Raw genomic sequence first — 11,682 nt, 5'->3', positions numbered from 1 at the left:
TGACTGCAGGGGTCTGCAGCTGTTTCTTTTATCCTTTTCTTTCAAAAATCTACTTTGGGAATGCCCCGTTTCTCTAAGCAGACGCAGCAGACATCAACTCTGAAAACACACATCGGTCATTAACGAGAAAGGCTGCAATTAAGGAAAAATATACATCAGGCACCAAGTCTATACCTAGGCTGGCATCATTGAACAACCTGCCTCCCCAACAGCGACCTGCTGATTCTCACCACGAGCCCAACAAGCCCGACAGGGTTAAGCTGAAAGATGCTCCAAGACGAAAAAACCCACAGAATTATTCCCATTTCACAGGAGGAAAAATAAAAAGGGTCTCGGAGACCTCTCCGCAGTCACACCAGGGAAGTTAGTAGCAGATCTAGAAACTCGGCTCCACCTCACACTCGGTCACAAAATCATCCTTCTCCCAAACTGGCAATATGATTTCAGAATTAGTCAAGCAGAAACACCCATGAGGTGACAGAGTGCTACGGAAGCACACGTACTTACGTGTGTATGTATATGTACATATTCTAGCACAATCTTTTCTTTCACACAAGTAAAAAAGGGTTAAATCTGGGATGGAGCAAATCCCAGCACTCTCCCTTTTAAATAAGAAAAGGCACACCTGAGTTTCACCACAACTCTGCATCTAGAAAGGCTTTTCTCTTTAAGCTCCCAAAATTCAGCAGTAGTAGAACTGCTCTCAGGTTAGTTACAACACTGTGGGGTTTAATTCCATGATTTCGGTTCCACGGAGGGGCTTCATCCAGCTGCAGCGGAGCACCAGGGGGAAAGGGAAAAGTTGGCTTCTGTCAGTTCAGAAATGCCAAAAACCTGCAATCCCTTCCATAAAAGAAATGCAAACTAAAAGCTGAAACTTCATCTGTTTAACAGGAGGCTTATTTTGCTTTCAAATCAATTCTGAAACCCAACGGAGTTGTTTTTCCTTCCAAAACAGCTGACAGGAACAGCTCGCCTTTACACCTTACAGCCCAAGTTCTTCAGAGTCACTTATAAACCGAATTAAGAGTGTCCCGAATTAAATGTGCCGAATTAAGAGGCACACCTCCCTAATCCACAGGTCAAGCTCAGTAGTTAATTGATTCTGGTCTACGCACTGAGAGGTCTGAAGGTGGTTTAGTTCGCTGCACTGGGATTATGTTACCCCTGCACCAAAAACACGGCATCCCAAAAGGACAATGTGACAGATGTTCTGCTTTCCGGGGAGAAAAGGAAAAAAAAAAAAAAAAACCCAAAGGGAAGTATTTGGTAAAGCTATCAAAGCCAGCTCTGCTGTTACAAAAAGTGCTATGTGGTCCCTGATGCAGAACAGACGCAGCATCAGGGTAAGGTTTTGTGTAGAAAAAGCCCTGTAGGTCCTGTGGGTTTGGCTGTTACCTTTGCTGGGTGATACAGTCAAGAAAACAATAACTTTTTCCCCCCTCCCTTTTTGGAGCCAGGAGAATTTTTTAGAAGCAGGAAAACTGTCATTTAAGAGGAAAAAGCTCGACCTGGGTTCTCTCAACTTTGACAGTGCCCGATTTAAACACCTCCCAGAAAAGATACATTAGGGATGCACATTTATCAAATGTTCCTCTTACCAACTCCCCTCCCCTTCTGCCACAATCACTGCGAAGGAACCGACCTCTTCCCACATCCATTCCGCCTACAAATCCTCCAGAGTCCTTCAACCGGCAGGAGATTAGTGTAGCATGGCTCACCAGCACGAGATTCACATTTATCGTTAAAAAACACTCACACCCGTGACATAGGATGGCTGTGTCACCACCGCTGCAGCAGCTGTGGACTCTTATCTACAGCCGGAGCCTCTCCGATTACTGCTCAGAGTATCAAAGCAGCGGAAAAAACTCTCTTTGTTGCCATAAGAGAAGGCAATCGAGAGCTCTCAGAGGGCACCTGAGGCCTGGGGAGCAGCTGGATCCGCAGCAAGCTCGAGTCCGATCGTGCCGCTGTTGAACAAGGCACGTCCACAAACCTCTCCTCTTTCCAGGGGACCCACCGTCTGGTCTTTTAAATAAAGGAAAGCGTCTTAAGCCAAGTACGGGCTTTATAAGGAGAAATCATTTCATTTTCAACTAGCTCGCCTTGCTTCTAGAATGAGACACAGATGGTAAAAAGCTTAAACAAACTCCTGGTGAGGAAACCAGAAAGGGGGTTAGGGGAGATGGACGAGGGAAAGGGAACAAGAGATTCAAAACTAAAGTGGAGAAGCCCCATATCACACCAAGCTCCACCGAAAGGGCTGGCACCCGGGGGGGCCAAACCCCAGAGACGTGGACCTGCGCGCTAAGCTACACCTAGTCTGAACCCAGGACTCCTCTGCCGGGGTTCATCCGCAGAGCAAACGGAGCAGAAAGGATTAGACGCTTCGGCCTGGGTCGTGCTCAGCTTTACCGTTTGCTAAACTACATCCCCAAATTGCAGGACTGCCAGAGCTCGACTTCTGCATGGTCCCAAGTCACCCAATTATAATCACCGGATCCAATTTCTCCACTAATATCGTTAATGTTTTGCTACTTGATAGGGCTCCCGTCGTAGTTGGGTTCGAGTTTTAGGGGAGGGAGAAAGATCACGCCATGAAGCCGTATCAAAAACTTGGATGGGGACACTGCTGGAAAGATTATGGGCAAGTATTACTCCAGGGAATTATGTCCTTGCTGTGGCTGGCTGCCAAAAAGGTGCTGGTTCCCAAATGCCTTACTGTTCCCAGCACGGGGAAGGAAGGAGGCAGGACTCCGAGGCCCCTTCAGCCAGCTAAGACCTATATTCCAGCCTGTGGGGGGAAAAATATTAAATTGCCAACAAGGAGAGGGAGGAGAAAAAAAAAAAAAAAAGAAAAAAGAAAAAAAGAAAAAAATCAGCTTTGGAATTAGTTACCAGGGGCAATTTCATATTCCACAGTCTGGTGGGCAAAGGTGGTGACACACTCTGACTCCTGAAGAAACGAGAAAAAGAGAGTGGAGGGAGATGAAACCCCATCCAGCTGTGAGCACTGGTGCAGCACTACCATGTTACACGCTCTCTGCTCCCTCCGCCCGCCTGCCCCCCAAGCTGCCCCCCTGCCTGCCCCCCGGCATCCTCCAGGGCTCCGGACCTGCCGGCTCTTGGTTCTCCCCTTCCTTCGGGTTTCTACTTCTCTTCTCCACGGCTCTGCGCTTCCGAAGCCCCCCAGGGTCTCCGGGCTCCCTCCTCTCACGGAGGAGCCCACCGGGCTCACTGCCGCAGGCGACACCTTCATCCACCGCTCCGTGCACCAAGGACCGGAGCCCGGCACCCCCCAACGGCCCCTGCGCCCCGGTGGTCCCTGCGCCTTCCCCCCACGGCTCAGCCCCCGAGCCAGGACCCCCCGGCTCCTCTCAGCCCCCTGCGCACCCCACAGCGGCTGTCCCCACCGCCCCCCTTCAGCCACCGCTGCCCCACAGAGCCCAAAGCCCTGGCTCTGCCGCCCCGCGGGTCTCCCTGTCTGTCTCCCAAACGCCCCCTGCCCCACACCCCACCTTGGGCCCACTGCAGAGTCCCCCAGCCCCACACATCCCTGCAGCCGCCCCCATCCCTTCAGCCACAGGCTGCTGATCGCCAGCCCCACACAATCCCCCCCTCAGCCCAGTGGTGCCACTCGCCGTCCCCACAGCCCCCTCAGCCCCACACTGCCTGGGGCCCCTTCCCCACAGCCCCCTCAGCTCCCCCAGCCCCACACCGCCTGGCCCCTTCCCCACAGCCCCCTCAGCTCCACACCACCTGGCCCCATCCCTACAGCCCCCTCAGCTCCCACAGCGCCACACCGACTCGCCCCAGCCCCCCGATGCCCACAGCCCCCGCCGCCCCCGCCGCACCTTCAGCTCCGCCGCCTCCGCCATCTTGGGACATGGCGGCCGCCGCGCAGGGGCCGAGGTAAAGTGCGCGCCCCGCGCGCGGGGCCGGCTGGGGGCGCGGCCCGGCCAGGGAGCGTCGCGCAACTACGCGCCCGCCGCCCCCTGCGCCCCGCCCGCTCCCTGCGCCCCGCCCGCCCCCTGCGCCCCGCCCGCTCCCTGCGCCCCGCCCGCCCCCTGCGCCCCGCCCGCTCCCTGCGCCCCGCCCGCCGGGACGGGAGGGGCGGGGCTGCGCGGGGGGCGGTGGGTGTGCTGGGTGCCCTGTGGGGCCGGGGTCCATGGGGAACTGGGCCAGTAACGGGGCTGGGGCTATGTGGAACTGGGCCAGTATGGGGCTTTATGGGGCGGGGGCTATAGGGAACTGGTCCAGTGTGGGGACTGGTCCAGTGTGGGGTTCCATGGGGCGGGGGCTGTGTGGAACTGGTCCAGTATGGGGACGGGCCCCGTGTGGGGACTGGTCCAGTATGGGGTTCCATGGGGCGGGGGCTCTATGGAACTGGTCCACTGTGGGGCTGGGGCTCTATGGTCCAGTACGGAGCAGGTCCTGGCCTGAGGCGTGCCCAGTAGCCCTCCCAGTCCGGAGCTGGGGCGCAGGGCTGGCTGCGGGGCGCAGTGGGTGCTGCGAGCCCTCCTGGAGTGTCCCCCCCATCTCCCCATCCACCCCCAGGTCCCATGGTGGGGCAGGACCCCCAGCCAGGACCCCCAGCCAAATCCACCCCACGCCCAGACACAGATGGGGACATGGGCTGGGGACACGCGGTTTCTCCAGTTTAATGGCTTGGGGGGGGCAACGGGGCCAGCACCAATCCTGCCCGTCACTCCTCCACCCGCAGGATCCGCAGCAGCATGGCGTGGACCCCCTCATCCATGAAGCCCTGTGGGGAGCAGAGCTGTGCCGTGGGGCTGGGGTCGGCATCCCAGGGGGGCCCCACATCCAGGGTGGGGCTCCCAATTTGTATTTTCCAGCATCGCAGCAAAAATTGTGTGTGTGTCCCCTCTATGTCACCCCAAAGCAGGAGGGGGGGGGGCGCGGGTCCCACCTGGGCAGCGTTGAGGAGGTGGGTCCTATAGACAGCCACGATGTCCTGGTGGTTCTTCTGCTGGACCTGGGGGATGGGGGGGGAGAAGGGGGAGATGGCAGGGGTGACACGGGGACAGTGGGTGACACTGGGTGCTGGCACCCACCTCAAGCTGGAGCTGGAGCCGGGCGTTCTGGCCGCGGAGCCCCAGCACCTCCGCCGACAGCTTCTCCGTCTCCGCCAGCAGCTTCTTCATCTGGGGGGGGGAGGGGCAAAGCTGGGGGCTGGGGTGACCGGCTGCCCCCCGTCACACCCCGGGGTGGTCCCTTTGGGTCCCATCTGCTGCCCCCCAGGTTTGCCTGGAGATGGACTGGGGGGGGGGGGGGGGGGAGGAGGGGGGGAAGCTCCTGGTCCTGGGCAGCCCCCACCCACCCAAACCCGGCTCCTCTGGGGCATTGGGGGTTGGTGGGGGGCAGGGGGCAGCGATGGGAGGGGGACAGGGGTGGGAAGGGGATGGGGACAGGGATGGGGACAGGGATAGAATGGGGATGGCAATGGGAAGAGGGGGTGATGGGGACAGGGATGGGGATGGCGATGGGCAGGGGGTGGGATGGGGATGGCGATGGGAAGGGGGTGGGAATGGTGATGGGGACAAGAATGGGATGGGGACAGGAATGTGATGGGGACAAGAATGGGATGGGAACGGCAGTAGGATGGGGACAGCGGTGGGATGGGGACAGCGATGGGATGGGGATGGCAGTGGGATGGGGACGGCAGTGGGAAGGGTCCCGTGTCCCCGCCAGCCGGGCCCTCACCTTGCCCTCCTTGTCCCGGCAGCCCCTGGCCAGCTCGTCGGCCCTGGCCCGCAGGCTGCCCACGCTGCGCTCCAGCCCCTCCGCCTGCTCCCGCAGCTCCCGCGCCTCCCGCTCCCGCTCGGCCGCCCGCGCCTCCGCCGCCTCCGCCGCCTGCTTCTCTGCCGCCACCGCCGCCCGCCAGCGCTCGGCCTGGGCCGCCGGTGTCTCGCCGGGGGGGTCCCGGCCGCGCAGGGCTGCAGCGGTGCCGACCAGCCGCCCCAGCAGCCGCGCCAGCCGGGGGCCCGGGCCCGGCCCCAGCTCCTCCACCAGTTCACCCAGCGCATCCTCCAGCTCGCCCAGTAGCCCGACCCCAGTGTCCCCGTCGCTACAGGGGGCTCCTTCCCCGGGGGGACCCTCGCCCTCCATCTCTGCCACGAGCTGCAAGGCCTCGTGCTGGGCCCTGACCAGCCCGTCCAGCCGGCGGTGCAGCTCCCGCAGGATGCCAGCCCCGGCGTCGCCGGCCGCCTCCCGCGCCTGCTTGCCCACCCCATCCCGCAGCGCCGCCAGCTCCCGCCGCTGCCTCGCCAGCCTCTGCCGCAGCCTCGCCGCCTCCTCCCGCTCGGCCGCCAGCGCCTGGGCCAGGCCGGCCGCTCCAGAACCTTCTGCCGCCGGCTGGGCACCGGGGTCCTGCCCCCGCAGCCCCCGCAGCTCCTCCTGCAGCCGCTCCCGCTCCCGCCCCAGCCGGGCCAGCTCCCCCAGGAGCATCCCGTTGGTCTCCTTCAGCTCCAGCATCTCCTGCTCCAAGCTCCCACCCTCCTCTGGTGGCTCCTCTCGGCTCTTCCCGCCCGGCGCCGGCTCCGTGCCGTTCACCGGGCACGCGGCGAGCGGCCGCGCCAGCTCCCGCCGGAGGTTTTCCAGCAGGACGTGGGATCTCTCCAGCATCTCGGCGTGGGTCTCGTCGGTGCGGCTCAGCGTCTGCTCCAGCCCCAGCACCATCTTCTCCCAAGCCGCCAGGCTCCTGCGGACGGCGTCGGCCGACACCACCTCGTAATGCAGTTTGCTCCGCAGGGCCTCCTCCACCTCCCTGCGCAGCCCCCGGCTCCGGGCGCAGGCGCTCGCCTTCGCCGCCCGCATTTTGGCACACTCGTCCCCCAGCCAGCTCAGGAACTGGGCCAGCACCGGCACCGCAGCAGCACCGTCGGGCTGCGCCGCAGTGTGCTGTCCTCCACCCTCCTCCTCCTTAGCCAGCACCTTCTTCCTCAGCTCGCCCAGGTGCTGGGCCAGGAGGGCCAGGCAGGTGCCATCCTCGTCCTCACCCTGCGCCCCCGTTCCAGCCTCGCACCCGGGCAGGAGCTGCACCAGCTCCCGCACCCGCTGCCGGAGCCCGTCGGCCGCAGCCGCCAGCCGCTGGCATTCCTGCGTCTTCCTCGCTAGCTGCTCCTGCAGCCGCTGCACGCGCTGGGCATCACACCCATCCTGCTGCTCCTCATCTTCCTCCTCTTCTTCCTCCTCCTCGCTCTCGCTGCCCAGGGTCCCCTCTGCCTGGCTCTCCACCTGCGGCGCGGAGTCCCCGGCACAGCCGGTGCCGTTCTCTGCCGGGAGTAAAAGAAACAATCCTTCTTTTTCCCTGTTTTTTCCTAAAAATAAGCAGCCAGGTGAGGCGGGGCAGGGGGCTCACCTCTCCCCCTGCAGCGGGCGCTGCGCAGGAGCCGGCGGAGGGCACGGCTGGGGGGCTGCTCGGCACAGCGCCAGCGGTCCTTGTCCCCCACGGCCGCACCGTGGCTCAGCAGCAGCTCGGCCGACTCCAGGCTGCCCTGCTCGCAGGCCAGCATCAGCGCGGTCCTGCGGCACCGGTGGCACGGTGACATGGTGGCACAATGGCACAGTGGCACCGTGATATAGTGGCACCGTGGCACGATGGCACAGTAACATGATGGCATAGTTGCACAGTGACATGGTGGCATGATGGCACAGTGGCACAATGATATAGTGGCACAATAATATAGTGGCACAATGGCATGGTGGCACAGTGACATGATGGCATGGTGGCACAGTAGCACGATGGCACAGTAGCCCGACAGCACAGTGGCACAGTGACATGATGGCATGGTGGCACAGTAGCACGATGGCACAGTAGCCCGATGGCACAGTGGCACGATGGCACAGTAACACAATGGCACAGCGGCACATGATGGCACAGTGGCACAGTGATGGGATGGCATGGTGGCACAGTGGTACAGTGGCAAGGTGGCATGGTGGCAAAGTGGCACCATGACACAATGACACGGTGGCATGATGGCACAGGTCCCTGCCCCCCCCCCCCCCCCCCTCCCTGGGTGACTTTCCCAGGACACCTGGGTCCCTTGGGGAGAGGGGACAGCGCTGGAGCTGCCTTTGCAGGGGGCACCTCCAGGGTCCCCATGGAGCAGAACCTCGAGCCATCACCCTGGGCATGGGGCGGGCAGAACGGAGACATCCCCCACCCCCCACCCCCAGTTGTCCCACACGCGTCCCCTTGTCCCCACGGCCACCCACCTCTCGTCCTTGTCGGCCAGGTTGGGGTCGGCCCCTCTCTGCAGGAGCTGGGCGCAGATGGCAGCGTGGTTCCCCCGCGCCGCCAGCATCAGGGGGGTCTGCCCGTGCTGGGGGGGGGGCACGAGGCGCCCGTCAGCCCCCCACATCCTGGTCCACCACCCGCCGCCACCCGCTGCCGTCCCCACTCACGGCATCGGTGACATCCAGGAGGGCCTCGTGGTCGCAGAGCAGCAGCACGCTGGAGGCGCAGCCCGAGGAGGCTGCGGGGGGGTCGCGTCAGCTGGATGGGCCCCTCCGGATGAGTGCTGCCCCCCCCGCCCCCCATCCTGGCCCAGGGACCCCGGCACTCACCGGCCCAGTGCAGGGGGGTTCGGTCCTGCCTGTCCACGTGGCCCTCGTTGGCACCGAACTGGGGGAGGACAGCGGGCAGGGACCCTCCCCGGGCTGGGGACGGGACCCGGCGTCCTGCCCTGTCCCTTCCCGTCCCATCCTCAACCTCATCCCTGCCTCCACGCCGTCCCCATCACCATCGCTGTCCTTGTCCCCATCACCACCACTGTCCTTGTCCCCATCCTTATCCCTGCCTGCACCCCCAGCTCCATTCCTGTCCCCAGCCCTGTCCCCATCCCCAGCTCCATCTCATCCTCCTCTGCGTCACTGTCCCTGTCCCCGTCCCTATCTCCATCCCCAGCTCCATCTCATACTTCTCTGCATCCCCATCCCCATCCCTGTCCCTGTCCCTGTCTCCATCCTTATCTCCATCCTTATCTCCATCCTTATCTCCATCCTTATCTCCATCTTTATCTCCATCCTCACCCTCTGTGTCCCTGTCCCGTGCGGGCTCCTACCTGCAGCAGGACCTTGACACACTGGGGCTGGCAGGCGATGGTGGCCAGATGCAGAGCGGTGCTGCCTGCAAGAGACCTGCAGGCTGGGCACCGGCAGCCCAGGGGGACCCCAGAACCCCGCCAGGGGACACCTGGCCTTGGGGACATCCCTGACCTTGGGGACCCCCCCAGCACAGCAGGCCAGGCTGCTCCCCCGGGCTCAGCGCCTTGGGGTGCAGGGCTCAGTCCTTTGCCATCACCCAGGGGGGCCATGGGGACCGGCTCAGCCCCGTCCCTGTCCCCCCCGCTCCGTGCCAGGCAGTGTCCCCACCGTGTCCCCCACTTACCGTCATCGTTCTTCTCGTTAACGGGGGCCCCGTGGGCCAGCAGCAGCGTCAGGCACTCAGTGAGACCCTTGGACGCAGCCAGGTGGAAGCTGCCGGAGGGCGACAGGCGGCTATGACCCGCGTCCCCATCGGCCACCCCACCACCCTGGGGACCCCCACGCGTGTCCCCCACCCCCCGGGCTGACGTACGCGGACTGCCCCACGGCGTTGAGCTTGGTGGGCCGGGCTGTTTTGCGGGAGGCAAGGGCGGACACCTTGCCCACGTCGCCCTTCTCCACCGCTTCTAGCAGCTTCTGGTCCTGCTTGTTCCAGCTCTCAACCTGGGGGGTGGTGAGCGGCTGGGGGGGCGGCGGGGACGGGACCCCCACCAGGTGGAGAGGGGAAACTGAGGCACAGGTTCTCCAGGCAGAAGGGCCACGGCAGAGGCAGCGCTTTGGGGTTGACCCCTCTCCTGGGATGTGCCCCACAAACGCCTCCCGCTGCGGTGCCACGGAGCTGTGCCTCAGTTTCCCCACCTGGTGGGGGGCTCCACCGAGGCCGGGGCGCTGGGGACCCCAAAGTGCTGTGGAGCCCGGCCCTGGGCGCCAGCCGGGAAGGCGAGGCGAGGCTGGCGAGCGTGTCCCTGCCTGCGCCTGCCCGGCTGGTTTGTCGGGCTCCGCCACCGTGCGCCGGGTGGGTGGGCTGCGGGACCCCCCGCTGGGCCAGGGCTGGGGGCACGTGCTGGGACTGGGGCTCCGCATCGCGCATTGGGGCTGGGGTCAGGGTGGGATTGGGATCGGGAATGGGGCTGGGATTGGGGGCAGGATTGTGGCGGGATTGGGGCAGGAATGGGGTCGGGGCTGCAGCTGGCATCGGGGTCAGGAATGGGGCTGGGATCGGGGTCGGGAACGGGGCTGGGATGGGGGTCGGGAACGGGGCTGGGATGGGGGTCGGGAACGGCGCTGGGATCAGGGCTGGGAACGCGGCTGGGATCGGGGTCGGGAACGGCGCTGGGATCGGGGCTGGGAATGGGACCGTCCTTGGGGCTGAATTTGGATCGGGATTGCAGCCGGCATCAGCACTGGCATCAGGGCTGGGACTGGGGCTGGGATTGCAGCCGGCGTGGGACTGGCGCTGGGGCTGGAGCAGGGCTGGGATTGCTGCCGGCGTCAGGATCGGCATCAGGGCTGGCCTCGGAGCCAGGATCAGGGCAGGACTGGTGCTGAGCTCCCGGGCTGGCTGGCAGCTGGGGGGCTGCAGCATCCCCTCACCCCAAACGCGGCCACAGCCCCCCCCGGGCTCCGCAGCAGCACCCACGGGTGCCTGCTGGGCACCGAGGCTGGAGGTTACCCCCAGCCACCGGGCGGGGAGGGGGTCCCGCACGCCAGGCCAGGCTGGTGTCCCCCGGGGCACGGCGGGGGGCCGGGACTCACCGCCACCTGCGAGCTGGAGCAGGAGAACATCCGCTTCATGGCGGCCGGGGGGGTCTCCCCAGGACCCCTGCCCGTGCCGGGCGGGTGCCGGTGCCGTGAGCGAGGAGACGTGTGGGTGCGGGCACCTTGGGTGCGCGTCCTCCGCCCCGTCGCCTCCCCACGCCCGGGGCTGGCTCGCACCCAGCCCGGGCTTGTCCCGTCACCTCCCCGGGGACCTCCCGCTCGACGCCTTCCCCGGGAGAGCCGGGAACCCCGTCCCCAGCACCCCGCTCGGGGACCCCGGCGTGGGCACCCGGCGTCGGGCAGGCTGCTGAGCACGGCCACGCGCGGCTCACCCCGACGGGACAGCGGGACAGGCTGGGGGACAGGCACCCACCGCCGCTCCGCCACCCCGGGGACACCAGTGGGTGGTGGCATGGGCTTGGGACCTGGCACAGTGCATGGCTGAGACCCGACATGCTCGGCCCAGAGCTGAGACCCGACGCACTCGGCGCACGGCAGAGACCCAACACACTCAGTGCAGGGTTGAGACCCAATGCGCTCAGTGCACAGCCGAGACCCAATGCATGGCTGAGACCCGATGCCCTTGGTGCAGGGCTGAGACCCGATGCACTCGGCGCAGGGCTGAGACCCGACACGCTCAGCGCAGGGCTGAGACCTGACGCACTCGGCGCAGGGCTGAGACCCGACGCACTCGGCGCAGGGCTGAGACCCGATGCCCTTGGTGCAGGGCTGAGACCCGACGCACTCGGCGCGGGGCTGAGACACAACACATGGCTGAGACCCGACACGCTCAGTGCACAGCTGAGACCCAACACACGACGCACAGCACGGCCACACCACTCCAGCCACCCACTT

At 64.4% G+C, this 11,682-nt stretch overlaps 1 protein-coding gene across 1 annotated transcript; it reads right to left on the bottom strand.

The window, feature by feature from the left end:
- Window positions 1-1,656: 1,656 nt before the first annotated feature.
- Window positions 1,657-11,673, bottom strand: ANKRD35 (ankyrin repeat domain 35). Its single transcript, XM_080368305.1, has 12 exons — window positions 9,602-11,673; window positions 9,413-9,501; window positions 9,087-9,151; window positions 8,590-8,647; window positions 8,428-8,498; window positions 8,239-8,345; window positions 7,382-7,545; window positions 5,725-7,295; window positions 5,076-5,165; window positions 3,855-4,996; window positions 2,899-2,956; window positions 1,657-2,794 (listed from the first exon to the last, which is right to left on the bottom strand). The coding sequence occupies exons 1-10, from the start codon at window positions 10,150-10,152 to the stop codon at window positions 4,706-4,708; spliced, it is 3,057 nt and encodes a 1,018-aa protein (XP_080224431.1). The 5' UTR covers window positions 10,153-11,673; the 3' UTR covers window positions 1,657-2,794; window positions 2,899-2,956; window positions 3,855-4,705.
- Window positions 11,674-11,682: the final 9 nt, after the last annotated feature.

Source organism: Falco punctatus (genome assembly GCF_963210335.1).
Source record: "Falco punctatus genome assembly, chromosome: 18".
Classification (NCBI taxonomy): domain Eukaryota; kingdom Metazoa; phylum Chordata; class Aves; order Falconiformes; family Falconidae; genus Falco; species Falco punctatus.
This window is presented reverse-complemented; position numbering and strand designations above follow the sequence as displayed.

Bases quoted from the DNA above. Each gene is read 5' to 3' on its own strand.
- ANKRD35 (XM_080368305.1), bottom strand. From the start codon at position 10,152: ATGCGGAGCCCCAGTCCCAGCACGTGCCCCCAGCCCTGGCCCAGCGGG. The intron at 8,499-8,589 runs GTGAGTGCCGGG...ACCCCCCCGCAG, and splicing joins AACCCCCCTGCACTGGGCCG to CCTCCTCGGGCTGCGCCTCC. The intron at 7,546-8,238 runs GTGGGTGGCCGT...CCGGTGCCGCAG, and splicing joins CTGGCCGACAAGGACGAGAG to GACCGCGCTGATGCTGGCCT.